Source organism: Thermobia domestica, chromosome 10 (assembly GCF_964235325.1).
Source record: "Thermobia domestica chromosome 10, izTheDome1.hap1.1, whole genome shotgun sequence".
In the NCBI taxonomy this organism is placed as follows: Eukaryota; Metazoa; Arthropoda; class Insecta; order Zygentoma; family Lepismatidae; genus Thermobia; species Thermobia domestica.
In genome coordinates, this window is record NC_137463.1 from 20,014,758 (window position 1) to 20,031,754 (window position 16,997).

Below are 16,997 nucleotides of genomic sequence, written 5' to 3' on the forward strand. Positions count from 1 at the left end.
GGAGAGAAATATGAACAATCTGACCAGAAGTATTGACCCCTGTCATGAATCATGTACTACACAGGCTCCATATATGTAAGGCCAATAATAACGGACACCTACCTGAGATTATAGTCCACACATTCAGAAAAAAAATATTCCTGGGGGATACTCTTAGTATTCGGAGGGGCACGATTAGAACTGTTCTATTTATTATTATATTACAGATGTATTATTTTCGTCTTCTCCGGGGGGCACTTCCAGAACTTCAGGGGGCAGTGCCTTCCCAAAAAAGACATATGTGGAAGAAACACTGGGTGTAGACAATCTCCCTTCCTTGATCTTAAGTCTGTGATATATCAATGGGAAGTAATGATAAATGAAAAAAAAAATATTCGAGTTATAACTCCTTCGTGACTTTTGGTACACCCCTGTATTTAATTTCTAAGAAATAAAGAGAATAAATTAATATTAGTAATTGTATTTTGTCAATAATCAAGATTCGTAACTTTTTGCTTTGCGGTACATAGCTACAAGAAAATTCATTACCACTGAATCATTCATAGTGTACATATTTATCAAATTGCTCACCAGATTCTCTTTGCGAATGTCATATTCACTTGACACGAAAAAGAAAGTAATTATTTAGTGAAAGTAGTTACACAGAATACAGCGTATTTACAATACACGAACTTGAGGGATGAGCTAGCTTCTTGCACGTGTTACAAGTACTTTTACAGCAGAAAGGATACGGACATTGATGTGTCTGAATCCCAGAAGGAAGGATTACCGGGTACTTGCACAATGGGCACTCATACAACTGGAATCCTGTAAGTCCAGCTTTGGTCAACTCTTGAAACTGGTAGAAACGTGCGATTCTGGTAAAATCTTTCTTGTTCAGAAGCTGACGAAGCACTGCAAGACTGTACTCTGCTGCGCAATAAGGATTAAGACAACGTATAACCTTATTATCTTTCTTAAGTTCAACTTGAGCTCGTTTCTTAATGCAAAATTTACAGTGCAGATGGTTATTTTGGCAAGGCAACATATCTTCTTTTGGAAGATTCTCTTCAAAACAGCAGTGACATTCATATAATACCTGATTCCTGGATTTAGCAACACGTATTTGTTCTTCTCTGTCGTTCGTCTGCTGCTTAAGATAATCTATAATTTTTGCTTCGTTCTCCACGAAAGCAACTTCGTAATACAAGAAAATATCAACTGACGCTGGAGGCTGCCATTGGAAATCTAAAATGGTGTTCTTTTTAACATGCTTCCTCATCAACTCTTTTACAGAGTGATATAAGAAGTACTTATTTTTGATTAAAATATTTGTTACTTCATTACTATTGGCAACTTGAGCGAATTTATTACCTACGTATGCTGTTGCTTGCTCTCGGTATGTATTGTTTATAGTTCTCGGATCATTTCTGAAGAAATCACACGCATTTGGAAGAACAGAGAGAAACTCTTTTACGTTAAAATTGCAGGCCAAAGGAGCTCTTGAGAAATAAATAAGTTCCATGTACTTAGTTTTGAGCCATTCAGCACGAGTTCCAAAGCCTACAAGCACAGGAATTCCATTGTCCTGGATTATTTGATGAATTCTAGCTAAGAAAAACGGACTGGCTGTAGGACATTGTTTGAAGTATTTTAAAAATTCAGAATGTACTGGCATTTTTAGTTCTGATTGCGCCTCCGGGAAAAATTCAGGATCATTTTCCGTATCGGAGCGAGAAACAAGATTATCAATCAGATCTAATAATTCTTCTTCAGTTTGAATACTGCTTCCCTTGTACCGGAGTACTTCTGGATCAATATGGGGAAACATTTCCCACAAAAAGTGAACAGCGTCTATCTTACTTTCATCATTAGTTTTCGTTTTCTTGTTGTTGGCACGTTCACTGCTGGTCGACTTCCTTTTGTTTGCCTTTCGTCCTTCTATTTCGACAGCCATAATGGAAATTTCTTTAAATAATCGTTTACATAGAGCTATTAAATATTCCAAATCCTCAGCAGACAAAATTCTTTAACAAATACGAACGAGGTTTTTTTTCCCCTCTGTGTCAAACCAAAAAAATGTCATTGTTAGCTATCATAGAGATTTAGGATTTAGTCAAAGACAATAAACAATAAACTTTCATTGTTGCTTTGTGACAGCTCTTTTGTTATTTTTGTAGTTTTCTGTAATGATCTAAAAAGTAACTAGCTTCGTCCCTGACTTACTTAAGTAATGCGTTCCGTAAACATTTATGTAACTTGAATTTTAACGTTAAGTCGAATTTGTAAATTGTCTGAGTGTAACTTTGTTGGAAACTGAAATATACGATGCACGGTAACAGTGGCGCATCCGCGGGGGGTCCACAGGGTGCGAACCCATTCAAAACTTCCAAACTCAACATACGTTTGTATATTTTCTTATTAAAACTATACTTGTTTAACAGGGAGATGATTGTCGTACCACGAACATTGGATTTTTCATCTGTACTTTTTCCTCTCATAAAAATAATCTAGTTCTATCATTTTTTTTTCTGAAAATATAGGTGGGAATATTTTACAATTTACTTATCGTCTTGTTGGGTGCAGAATAATACTTGTTCAATACCAGTGTTGCAAAAAACTTAACATAAAAAGTAGCTAAATGGGTGGTGAAATGACTCCAATTTGAGATGAAAAGTCGCCAAAAATTATATTCCGACTCTCTTTGTGTCTCTGTCACTGGCTATATAGTATAATATATAATTTAAATAAGTGTACCTTGGCAATAATATCTTTTTAGTACAATATATATGTTTTGCATTATGATCAATTTCACTTCAATGAAATCAAAACTGTTTAGAAAATACACATACAAAGAAAAATAACTTCACCGTTAACTCAAACTTTCAGAGATAATCGGTAATGTTGTATTATTTGTACACCTCAACGGAAGCTCTGTAGACTAAATGACATTGAACATTAAAATTGTTCTCCGTTAGAGGGCAAGATGTAGCCTATCAGAAAACAAAACAGAGTTCTAAAGATTTCACACGCAATATATGTTGTATATTTGCCGAATTCATTGACGCTTGGGCTGATTCAAATAAGTAAAAGGAAAACTAACATACAAAAACTGCTTCCAACTAATAGTGCTTAATTTGTTCACAATACAAAAGTCGCTAGATTTGTAAATAAGGCGCCAAATCGTCATTTAGAAATCACCAAAAAAGTCGCTAATCGGAAATATTATTTTTTTGTCGCTATTTTGGAAGTCAAATCCCCTAGACCTAGCGACTTTTTCCCTAAATTGGCAACACTGTTTAATACTACGCAGACGTAGTGGCTTGTAGTATTGGACTCCCACCAAAGTTTGGACCCCCCTTAACAAAAATTTCTGAGTGCGCGTCTGCACAGTGGTATAAATGTTGCATTATTTACTTACACATAAACTATAAAAACTTGAAAATAATGAATATGAAGTATGAACGTACCATTTTATTTACAGCCATATTGCAATTTTTAAGATTTATTACTCTAATTGCATATTAACGTAAATTGTGTAAGTCGGGAAGTTCCTGTATTGTGTTTATTTGTTTAAAGCTTTTACTCTAGCGAAAGAACAAAACAGATTTGTGATCAAAGTGCTTTCAATAACATAACCTACCATAAATAATGTTTTTTTTAAAATTTAAACAACATAAATACTAGCTCTTATCACTAAAATGTCTTTTTCAAGGTGTAAAATTTCTATAACTACAAAAATTGAAGTACTCCGCCGATCAACGATACGTGTGATTCTTGGACCATTTTGAGTTATCAGTGGAATTATGCTCTACGGAATATGTCGGACATATATTGAAAATTTGGTGGCCCCTTTGGCGACGAGATGATAGTGGCTTGCTGCCAAAGTGGTTTCTAACCGGCATAACGATGTATGTTACAGTTTTTTAAAATCGTTTTTCTCGAAATCACTAAAATGTAACATACATCGTTGTTCGGGGGAGTGATTCGATTTTCGCGGTAGAAATTATACAGTTTGAAATACTTTGGAAAAGATATCTGAAAGATAAGCGCTTGTATTTATTTTGTTTAAATTGACAAACTGTATTTCAGTTGTGGTTACGTTATTGAAATACAAGCCCATGGCAGTCTCTGGAGTAGGTATTGAAGAATAAATCTCCGTAGCTTATGGTAATCTCGGGAGACGTATTGTAGGTTAATGATCAGTAGAAGAAACTGACGATTTCTCGGTCCTATTGCCCTCTTTTATTGCCATCTTTTGGAGGGAGAACCTGTGGAGGGGTTGTCGGATTTCTTCGTGGTTCTCCGTGCCCACTTCGTCTCTTCGTGAAAATATAGCTTCCATGTGTCGTCTGCCACTATTTGTTTACAGATCGTAAAACACGTGTTTATAGTAAAAACCTGGGGCTTATAGTACGTGTGTAGTATATAAATCCTTGCAATATAGGGCCCTATGTAGAGGCGTTTTTAGCGTTGGGTTAAGAGCTTGACTAACTTGTGATGCTAACTCCCATATTTAGAAACATAATAGTCAAGTTAACAACGATTTACAGTATATCGAAGGAGATTAGCTACGACTTGTCCACAAGGTTGTCCAAACACCATTGGAGAAATCCGTAAGAGAGAGAACACGCCTGTCTTACTTAGATTTCTTCCTCAGGGGCAACTCTGGGGAGCAGTCGCACGAACATGCTTCTAAATATGAAAGTTAGCATCAAGCTCTTAATGCAACACTAAAAATGACTCTGCATAGGGCCATCAAAGTTTGCGCGGCAATGTGGATTTTTCGTACAGAATTCCATTAAGCTCAAAGTGTCGAACGAAATTCGAAGAGCTCCTATGGGCATATTAGTGAACTCTTTCACCTCACTTTCACCACTTTCAGGAGATCGGACATTTTCATTTAAATTCGAAGATAATTGCCACCCTATTTCACCCCTTCCTTGCCGAATTTTCAGAAATCCTTTCTCAAGGGTGCTTTACATTACAAATTTTATCAACTGTTCAAATTTGAAGTTTTTAACTTTGATGATTTGGCCTGGGCGTAGAGCAATCAGTCAGTCATTTAGGACTTCTTTTATACAGGGTATTCCTAGAAAAAACGACAAACTTCGCACACATGTTCCTCACATCAAAAGAAGAGAAACGTTTATTTTGCACTTTGCTGAGAAATGTTTAGTTTCAGAAATGCTGGTAGATTTAGGCAATATAGTGATAATGACGTCAGGTTGGTTATACTGCGATCATCAACAAACAACAAACTCAACGTGTTCCTTGCATCGAAACAAGAAAAAAATGTGTGTATTTATCTCAGCAAAATGCAAAATAAACTTTTCTCTGTTTCGATGTAAGGAGCACGTTGACTGAGTTTGTTAATCGTCGCAGTGTAGCCAATCTGGCGTTATCATCATCGAATTGCCTAAAACTGCCTGTATTTTAAAAACTAGACAGTTTTCAGGAAAGTACAAATAAACTTCTCACTTGTTTTGATGTGACGAACGTGTGTGAAAAGTTCATCAGTTTTCTCCCCTAACACTCTACACATACAGCCATTGTCAAAAGTCTGAAAACACCAATTAGTTTACAGTTTTTTTAAAAAAGACATATAGTAAAGACAAAACCCAATTTGTTGGACTTGTTCTGTAAAATAAACATTGATGCTCATATATAGAAATTAAAACTTATGGTCCTGTTTCCAATTAGACAAATTTATTGAGTGTGTTTGCGGTCAATGAAATGCCAAACCATATCCTTGATAAGAGCTTTACAAATTCCAGATGTTTGTTTGATTAATTTGTCCAACTTTTGCGACTCCAGCAGCTCTGAAGAGCCCTGCAAAGACCTTCAGCATTCGTTATCACCCATTTATGGACTGTCTGTCGAGTTCATCTTACAAGAGCTCAATGAGTAACTAATCCGGTGACTGTGGCAACTGTTCCATTTGTTAGTGATGTAAGCATCATCTTTACATTGCAGATAACCACTGTATAGCTTGGAAGAATGTTTGCGATCGTAATCGTGTTGTAGTACAAAATTACTGTCCCAAATCCGCGATCCTGATGTAATTAAATGCTTCACTTAAATGTTGTGAAACACATTTTTGTCCATTATTCCATTCATTCGAACTCAAACAGTGACACTACCTTCTCCGTGCCTTGCTGTTGGTATTATATGGTCGGAACGAAAGCGCTCTTCGGAATGACGATGCACAAATCCTTACCATTCGAAGGCGAAAAGTTGGAATTTAAATTCGTCAATCTAGAACGCCCTCTTCCATTGTTCATCGATCCAGTCTTTATTTACTTTTATTGTTTAGGCCAAAGAGTATTTTTTGTAATGTTTTCTGCTTGAAGGAATGGTTTCTTTATCACAACCCTACCCACAAGACCATAGACCTGAAGGCGCTGGGCCACCGTCCTATTTGATAGAGATTGAAAATGACTTACATATTTGTATTGGTTCTTCCGGAGCGATTAACGACTATTCCATTTGCACGTTTTACCATTGAACTTGGCCTTAAGAGAAGTTGTTGTTTTTAGACGTTCACTACGTTTATACCACTTTGTGACTATCTCTCAAGAGTCCGACACACTTCTACGCCCTATAGCATTTTATAGTACTTGCATGTTCTTCACACTATTTAACTAGTTCAGGAAACTGAAAACTGTAAGATCGCTATGTTATAGTATTTCAATCCAATTTTGGCCATATTACGACACGATTGAATAGCACATACACAACTGTTCGTTGAAATAAAAAGATAACTACTGATTAGGGTTCATACACATACTACTAGGTGTCATTGAAATGATGCATCATCAAACAAAGCATGATTTTACTTGTTTATTCATTAGTTATCTGTTTATTGCCAAGCAGCTTTCCTCAATAAATTCCTCTTGATGTCAACAAGATTATGCAATTTCGTATCCTTATATGAACAACGTTGTTAATTTTCATAAACGAGTCCAATAAACATGACTTTATATGGACACAGTGACTTTTAATTTAGAAAATTCTGAAAAATCAATAGTGTGTTCAGACTGTTTGAAAATGTCTAGAAATAAACAAGGCACCCGGTCTTCAGTAAACACTATTAATGATAAAATAATTACCAGAAGTAAGACTTGAAATCAACAAATCTTGCCGCTCTGCTTAATTCCAACTACTATCATGTCCGAACTTTCGTTCACAGAATAGTTTGATTGTTATGACTTAGTCCGCAGAAAGCAACTGAATGCGACGTCCGAAACGTTGTAATGGATGTCGCAAAACTGTTCAGATTTCCATAGGGGAGAGTTCCCGATATCGCACCGGGTTCTAAATCGCACCACCCCTAGTTTAAAAAGAACCGTAGTACTAACAAGCCATCTAATAGTTAAATTAAGTACTTGAACATATTTCCATAATCAAGAGTAAAGTGACGACGTTCAGTAAGTTATGTGTGTCTGCAGTTGCAGTACAATAATTGGAGTATTCCGTACTAATTTTCGGGGTATTTCACAGTAGAATTGGGATTAAGGTAACAGAATTAGCTTATGTTTCAATAAGTAATAATAAACAAAATACCATTTATATTATAGTGACAAACTCAAGTTATTATTTTTTTAATTTGTGAGGTATGCAAAGAATATTTTTTTTTTTTAAAAATGATGTAGTTTCCCAAATCGCACTACTACCGTGTGTCCGAAATCGCACTAGTGCGATTTTGGCTCCCATGATGAATTGTTTTTCGGTTACAATTCACACAAGGTGGGCACATGGCAATATGGAAAATGGAATCTATGAATCGTGCTTTGAAAAAATATATAGAAAATAAAGTGACGCTGCCCAGCTCAATAGTAGGAGGAAATAGAAGTACCAACATGCAACCACAAAGAACAGAAGTACTCTCATCAAGTCCTTACAAGAAACATCTTGAAGAACAACGACGAAGGCAATCAAGAGTATCGAAACGTGTGGAGAGACCTAATCTTTCTGAACCGTCAGCTAGGTCTGCATGTGCTTCAGGAAACCTTAACAACAAAAAGTGTATTCGAAAAATAGATACATCCAAATCACGAGATATATCACGATGCTCCGAGCTACATATTCGCAGTGTTTCAAATGTGGCTTTTGAAATCAATGAACAAGATTGGTTTTGCGTCCTTTGTCAACAAAATTTAGTCGAAGATATGGTACAGAGTGTTTTGTGTAAAGTCTGGATACATCAGTCTTGTGCGGGTGTTTCAGGAGATGAACGTGCATTGCAATGTGATTTTTGTGCACATAAGGTGTAGCTGTCTGTTTTCCGTATACATACTTTACGTTTCATAGGATTATGAGTAATATTGCTCATTGGATAAACAATATGGATGGATATTTTTTCTTTAATGATGTGTCCTTCCTCGTATTAATAACACTGAGATAAAAGAATGTGATATATCATAGATATATTATTTTTTTACTTCTAGGTTGCATTTCTACTTAACTTATTTCTAAGGTGTTATTTCTGTGCTCGGTTACTTATATTGCAGTAGTTTTTCTCTTTAAAGATGTATTATACCTCATCTTAATATAACATAAACAAAATAATGCGATATTCCATGGAAATGATGATTTGTTTTACCCATATGCATTACTGTAAAAATTTGCATGTATTCAAATGGCGGTGCGACTTTAGCTTCACATGGTGCGATTTGGGAAACCTGTTGCGTAAATCGCACCAATCACAGGCTTCTAAAATATCATCATTTTTTATCATGATAATGATAAGATATTGTTATGAAATCACTGTAAAAGAATTGGAAAACTATGAAGTTCAATATGATCAAAACACATTTTTTTTTCAAAAGTTTCGAATTAAAACAATTTATGTAAAAAGTGGTGCGATTTTGGCTACTCTCCCTTATAATGTGCAAATAACAGATAGTAATTCCAGAACAATAATATTTTCCATTAAGTAAAAGCTTTGCTTTGTATATAATTAAACACAAAGAGACTATTTGCTGAGCAAGACAATATATTTACATTTAAAGAAACTATATACGTTTGACAGTTTCGCCGACTAACACTCTGGCTTCATCAGACACTATGAGATACAGGAGAAAAGTACAATCTTATTTACAAACAAGAGCTGAGACATGAAAAGTGACAACGTGGCTGAACACGCAAAAAAACAGGATTGTTACCAGGATGGAATCTTCAAATTGATCTCATGATGCGATAAGTTCCTCAACCAATATGGAAGCTATGTCGAAATATAACCTAATAAACGTACTATCAAGTGGCTGTATTTGTTGTATGAAATAATAAATACATGTTTCACTGCAGCTTTGTAACCTTATTTTTTGATCACTCCTTGTAACAACACAATCTTATAAGCCTTACTGAGTAATCCCAATAAAAAAAAAGTAAGAGCGAAAAGATAAATAAAAGTACTATCTGGTAACAATATTAAATATTTGCTTGTCATTTAGTCGTCAATGAGCCATAAAATTATAAAATAGACCTATTTCAGTTTAACGTTCCACGATAATACCCTTTAGGCTAAGGCAAATGAATGATGATGAAAGAATTGGTGGAATGAGAGTGTGGGAGCAAACGAGAGTACCCCGAGAGACCCTATGTTGTCCAACACAAACTTACTTGGCCTGGGATCGAACCAGGGACCCCAAACACCAAAGGTAAGCGCTCTGCCACTGAGCCACTGTGGTCCCCAGAAAAGAAAGAAAGAATACAAATAAAGTGTAAAATCAAATCTTTAGGCTACAATCATTTTCTTGCTAAATAACTTATAGCTCTATTAATAAAGTGGTACAGTCAGAGACAAAAGATCTTTACGTTTGATGAAATTAGTTTCGTAAATAAATTCAGAATGGAAGGACAATTTGAATACAGTTTTCAATAAATTAAAAAAAAGAACGTAATTTTCTGTACGTTCCAATCATACCAGCGTTATACGTTCCAGCTATACCACCGTTATTCCCAAAATAAATTTTACTAAACGGATAGAACTTTTGTCCCTTACTGTATAAATGTAAGTACTTGAAGTATAAGTGATCGACGTTTTTCAGTTAACGTTTCTTGTCAATCAATGAAGTAGGAGTAATAAGTACAGTTATTGGTTATTTTAAGAAAGAATTTGAAGCAAAATTTTAGGTATAATGTTCGTTTCAAACTACAAGTTCTATGATTTTGTGAAAAGAGCGGCTTCAGAATTGAAGCTCTATACACGATATTATGTGTATGTGTGAAGTTGTAGGTAAAAATTAAAGGTAGGAGCATGGCCACCCACAGTTTGGGGCAAGGGGGACAACCCTTAATTTTAAGAAGGTATTATAGGTATATAAATGAAAGTGACTATGTAACTTTATCATTTCACTTTGACTGTGAAATTTCGGGGAGGGGAGGGATAGATATATAAAAATAATCGAAAATGAACGATATTAGTGTCGAATCCATAGTTTTTGGGGTCGATGCGACGAACAGTGACACTTTCGGTGCAGCTTAAACCCAAATTCAGCCTCCATTAGTACTCCTAAGGGAAGGGGGTGATGGTGACATGTAAAAATAATTGAAAATGATCGATATTAGTGTCGAATTCATAGTTTTTGGAGTCCCTAAATTGACCAGTGACAGTTTTGGTGCCCTTTATGTCCAAAATGAAACATATTCTCCCCGTGCGAAGAACGGGCATTCTACTACTATATTTATAATAAATACCGTGGTAAAAATAAAATAGATTCCTGACACAATACGCATTAGGGGAACATGGCCGACCAGCAGATTTATGGTATTCATGCCTTTGGAGTGGGATGTGGTCGCAAATCAGCTCCCCTCACCAGTAATACTAGCGTTTTAGACCGGAGTTTTCTACTTCTTTCTTTTAATTGTCCTCATGACACTAGGTAGACGCCGCAATGGTAACATCTGATGAGTACGAACAGTCAAACATAATTCCTCTGACCAGTCCCGGCGCTGCTTGACTTCGCTAATCTCATAAAAAAGCATTATTTCAGTCCGATGAGTGCACTAGCAATAAATACAAGGGTACTTTGCAAGTTACTACAATTAACTAGAAGTACTATACTATAGTACATTGAGCATATTTACAGGAAGTTATGTAATATACGCAAACAGCTTTTTTTTTTTACATTAATTTATATCTGCAAGAGAATATCAAGGTGTAGGAGTATTGGCTGCACCTGTATGTCAAGCTTTTGACCTTCCCATTGGAAATACCCTGCTGGTGTCCCTGGGCATGGATTATACACAGGGGAATACGGTACTTGTACTTTAATTAAAATTTCAGAGCAATCTTGATTGATAGCTTCCAAAAGAGAGTAGGTAGATCTAAGGGTTTGATGGATCCGAAGGCCTAACTTGATCAATTCATGTCAGATTGGCAGTGAGTGGTTGATAACTCACTTTCCTAATGACTAGCCTCCACTGAAACGTTAGCAACACACAGAAATACGAAATCCATCACTAAAAAATTAGTTTATGTGTATGCGTCAGGTAAGAAAAGAAACAAAAAAGTATCTTATTCACGATTTATCACGATCGTCATGAATTCATCAGAAAGATTCTCCAAAGTAGGATGATCAATGTCTTTTATTGCTCTGTGCCAATCTAGCAGAACAATAAAAAAAACTTATTTATACCCAGTAATAACTAGTTTTGTTAATAATTCAGTGGTTAGCTAAAAATTTTACATTGTTTCTTCACTTTCTTCGTTTTACTAATGAATGTTTTTCACGTTTTTTGCCAGAGAATCTTCTGTGAATGATTTACGTTTAGCACGTTCTTCAGTTGTACGTGGAGTTTTTTTTTTTTTAATTTTCATGTCAAATAACAAAGTACTGAACTAATTTGTAAATAATTCATTGCAGCGACTGCAAATTCTTTTGATGGAAGAGAAAATTGCATTTTCTTAACCTATTGTATAGCAAAACAACAAAAAAAGTGTTTTACTTTGACCCCCTGTGGAGACAGTGTGGCTATAAAATTGGAAGTAAGGCTAACGCTTCATTAGGTAAAAAAGGATAAAGTAATTAAATAAAAATTAAAAATAAATAAATTTCACTGGTTGGGTGATATGTTTCGAGCAGGGGTAAAACTGAGGTGGAACGCGGAGTACGCCGTCCTCCCACTTCCAAAAAATATGTATGGCGTCTCCCAGTTCTTGCGGTATGACGGCATGACGCTACCTACCGTCCCCCTCCATTTTCAGATCCACTTTTACCCCTGGTTTCAAGAAGGTTACATAGAGAAAAGAGATGTTTATGGAATGTGCATCATGACCTCCAGACTTGATCCGAACGTATTCGTTTCTCCTTCATATTTCACTTACTTAGATCTTCTTTCACGACGCTCAAAATACGAGAGTATTTCCAAAAGTTTCCAGCCAGACAGTAAAATACTATGGCAGTGGTAATAATCCATTCTTGTCATATAGTGCCATTTATAGAAGAAGTAATGTGTCAATTTCAACTACCTAGCTGCGTTAGTTCGTTGGAGGCAGTAATTTGAATTTAATCGCTGTGCATTGAACTCACATGTTGCATAACAATGCTCCAGTCCACACAGCTATTGTTGCCAAGGCTGCATTGAAAGATTATAGTTTTCAAGATATTCAGCACCCAACCTATAGCCTAGATTTAGACACTGCAGCCTTGACAACAATAACTGCATGAACTGGAGCATTGTATGTGAGCTCAACACACAGTAACACTCCGAAAACGTTTGGAAATACCCTCGTACGTTTCCTTCTCAAACGATATCCTAGCCAGTTTTGTTTTCTCTTTTATAGTTATCTCTAATATTATTGATTCTTCTTTTATAGTTATCTCCAATATTATCATTTCATCTTTTATGGTAATCTCCAATACTATGGTTTCCTCTTTTATAGTTATCTCCAGCACTATTGTTTCCTCTTTTATAGTTATCTCCAATATTGTTGTTTCCTCTTTATAGTTATCTGCAATATTATTTCGTCTTTCATAGTAATCTTCAATATTTTCTCTTTTATAATAATCTCCAATGTTGTCGTTTCCACTTTTATAGTTATCTCCAATATTAATGTTTTCTCTTTTATAGTTGTCTCCAATATTATTGTTTCCTCTTTTATAGTTATCTCTAATATTATTGTTTCCTCTTTTATAGTTATCTCTAATATTGTTTCCTCTTTTAGTTAATATTATTGTTTCTTCTTTTATGGTTATCTCTAATATTATTGTTTCCTCTTTTATAGCTATCTCCAATATTATTGTTTCATCTTTTATAATTATCTCCAATATTATTGTTTCCTCTTTTGTAATTATCTCTAATATTATTGTTTTCTCTCTTATTCCTAACGCTTCCCAAGGACGTCCCAATTTGGTAGCACAGCTGTCGGGCTCGAGTTTCATAATAGAGCACGAAGAAGTATAAGTGTGAACCACATAAGATGGTAACAAGCAACAACTCGAGTCTGAGAGCTCGAACCCCAATATGATTAGTAAGCGGCGGCCTCATTGAGAATAGCAAACTCAACCTTTAATAAACGCGAGAATAATGACGTCAATAACAGCGAAATAGATCTAGTTCTAACCTTACTAAGGATAATGAATTTGATCACGAGTGAATGCGAGTATGAACTAGTGAAAACCTGACTAAGATTAGTGATTGCAATCGCCATTAGTTTTCCGTTTGACCAAACTGGTTTTCTCTAGCATTCTTCTCCAAACCGACATTTCCAAAATCACTAAGTGCTTTTTTCAAAACTTTTGTATAGTATTCTGTGTTTCGAAACATTTGCCAGAATTTTCTAACTCTATAGATAAAAACCCAGAGAATATGCTTTTGTTGTTTTTAAAGACTTCTTTCAACATTCCTGTCCTCATTTTTAACTTCTTGGTACTCCATGTCTTCATTAATAAAATTTCCTAGATTCCAAAGTATTCTATTTGTTACCCTACCTAATCTGTTTCATATAGATCAACTCTTTTCAATCAGTTTTCATTTGTTTTTCATATTATTTTCAGCTTTTACTCAAATGTCCTAAAGTTGGGTTAAAGTTAGAACATTTGATTCTAGAATGTCAGAGAATAAGCAATCTAAGGAAGATATAGATTTGGCAAGAAAATATAGAAAGGAAGGAGAAAGACTAAAACTAAAGCGTGGGACACAACCAATGGCTAGGCGAATGAAACGAAGTCAATTGTCCGACGTTGCCAACTGGTAAAAAGGTGTGGCTAGGCAGGCAAATTACAAAAGCTTCCGCAGTACAAGCAGGTAAGTAGATGACAGATACTGACGTAAATGTGTGCAGAAACTTCGCAGCATGTAGTCCTCTCATTTTCTAACAGTTTCAACGAAACTCAGAGCACAGCCTTCAAACGTCATAAGAACTGCCCCTTAGCATAGCGCGAACACAAGGCTTTAAAGTAAAAATATTATAGTTAAGCGAAAAAGAAATAGCGGAAACTAAAGAATTGCTAGTTTTGGTGGAGAGATAAAACTTAAAATAATGTTTAGTTTATACCAGTGAAGTCTCTGATTCTCTCAAGAATCTATAACAACAAACATTTTATTGTTTATTTTAGTCCACAGTCCAGATAATATATCAACACGGACTCATTTCATAAATGTATACATATCATTTTGTGAATGTTACCTTTTATTATTTTCTCTTCTTACAACTTCGTTACAGATAAAATTCTTTTTCTTATATCTCTATATTCAACTACATATAATTTATTTTCTACATATATTATATTTTATAAATTTTAGATCCAATAAATAACTAAATTAGGTTAATTTATTTTCTTCTTCTTCTTCTTCTTCTTCTTCTTCTTCTTCTACCAAGCAGTTTGTATATATTTAAGCACCGTTATCCCAAAATCAAAATATAAAAATAGAAGTAATCTAATGCAATGATACACGATATCGTTGTACCAATGGCTCCCAACGGACTTCTTTAATTGGGTACAATTCAAGAAAGAATCCTGGAACGTTACATATTTATACATATATGGATACATTACTTTCTGAATACTGGGCAACTGGCTATTGTCCAAACCAGTGGCCAATTTGACAGTGACCATCGGTTACTATTTGATACCAAAATATTTACCATCCTCTTAAGTATTGATCGACATCAATATCATCTCTCTACTACTTATGACTTTCGAGCTATGGCTTCTTAAATATCTAGAAATTGGCCATTTTTGGCCAATATCACGGGAACGGTAAGAGTGACGCGAAAAATTTAATCACTTGCTCTGATAGTTTTTGAAGCTCTATCAAATGCACGGTTCAAAATGGAAAAAATCGCAAATAACAGACAGACAGACAGACAGACACACAGACATAGAGAATTCAGTAACGAACTTTATAAGTTCATTGAAAATTGAATTAATTTTGGGTTTAAAACTCTTGTATTAACCCAGCCGCCATCTTGTCCAACTGTTTAGAACTACACTAATATTTATGGTCAAATATATACATAAATATAGTTACGGCCTTAGTCCTATTTTCAAATCATTAAATTGAAACAAAGTAATTTTTAACTTGCAATTAAATAGTCAAAAATAGTTTTAAATCTATAAAATCCTTGCACACTAGCACCTCATTTTGGCATCTGGCAGGTATCTGGCGCAGCTAGTGACATCTATTAGTTTGAATGAGTACTATTAAGAATTAAGAGTTAAGAATAGACTACCGTGTTTATATATACAAATAGAATTCAAACCTTTTGAATGAGGTGTAATTCAATTACTATACGGCGTACGTAACTATTCATCGTTGTTTTGATATATGTCATCGCCTCTATTAAGTACAACGGGAACTGTAACTCTGGACTACTTACATTTACTGCCGCCAGTAGTGACACTATGCAGCGCAGCTGTAAAGCTTTCGATTCCACCGGAGTCGACGATAACACAAATAACTTATATAAATGACACTTCTGAAAAGAAGGAAGTAACCCACATAGATTCTTGGTCGGATTGATCGATATGTATCAGATTATTTATACATGCTACTATGATAAAGTGTTGTGTTGTAATGAACTTAGCAGTCTTATTGGTATCTGCTTCGACACTTATGAATACGAACGTGTCATGTTTCTCTGAACATTCTTTACCTTGAACATAATAATGAACTCGAAATATATTGAAATGCTGTTTAAGAGGAGATAGATCTATGGAGTCCTACGAAAACCAAATCGACACCAGGGTAGTATTTACCATTTTAATGCCCCTGTGCAATGCCAATGCCATTTAACATTTTAGATTATATAGTGGATTTGAAAGAAAACGGAATGAAGGACAATGGAAATTCGGAAAAGTTAAGATTATTTAAGAAAATTGGGTAGAAACACTGATTCCCAAATATTCCTAAATAACTTCTTTTCCAAAGACACCACTGCCGCATGTTGCATACTGTTGGAAACGACATTTCATCACCTTTCAAATCCGCTATGTCCCACCTCTGCAGAATAACTACAGGATGGGCAATATGCAATATAAAGTTAACAATGGTTCACAACCTGTAGCTCTCAAACCGTTGAGATTAGGACCCATGTTCATGTGAACACTTTTGCTTAGAATCACCCATACTACCACATTCCGAAGTATTGCCTCTTCCTCCTGAGACACACACACGCATGCATATATATATATATATATATATATATATATATATATATATATATATATATATATATATATATATATATAATGTATATATATATATAATGTATATATATATAATGTAAAAATCCCGTTTTATATATACGTGCATGTTAAATACCTCCACTTAAAATATGAAAAGAAACTGGTCCAACAGAATTTGCCGCCCCTGATCATAGCCTATGCCTAACTACAGCCCCGTGGACAACTATACATGGGAAACAATGTCTGTTTCAACGTTAGCATGAAAGGAGCTATGGACATGATTCCGTCAAGGTATAATACGCAGAATACAAATAAGGTAAGAAGTCCTACGTACTATGCCGAATATCGCAAACTATAACACAAATTTTGCGTTCCGTTGAC

At 35.1% G+C, this 16,997-nt stretch overlaps 1 protein-coding gene across 1 annotated transcript; it reads right to left on the bottom strand.

Moving 5' to 3' along the window:
* Nucleotides 1-444: 444 nt before the first annotated feature.
* On the bottom strand, nucleotides 445-2,061 carry LOC145661948 (uncharacterized). The gene has a single exon (XM_081727297.1). It carries the CDS (start codon nucleotides 1,934-1,936, stop codon nucleotides 638-640), a length of 1,299 nt encoding a protein of 432 aa, XP_081583423.1. The 5' UTR covers nucleotides 1,937-2,061; the 3' UTR covers nucleotides 445-637.
* Nucleotides 2,062-16,997: the final 14,936 nt, after the last annotated feature.

Excerpts from the sequence above, each read along its gene's own strand:
- LOC145661948 (XM_081727297.1), bottom strand. The coding sequence starts at position 1,936 with ATGGCTGTCGAAATAGAAGGACGAAAGGCAAACAAAAGGAAGTCGACC.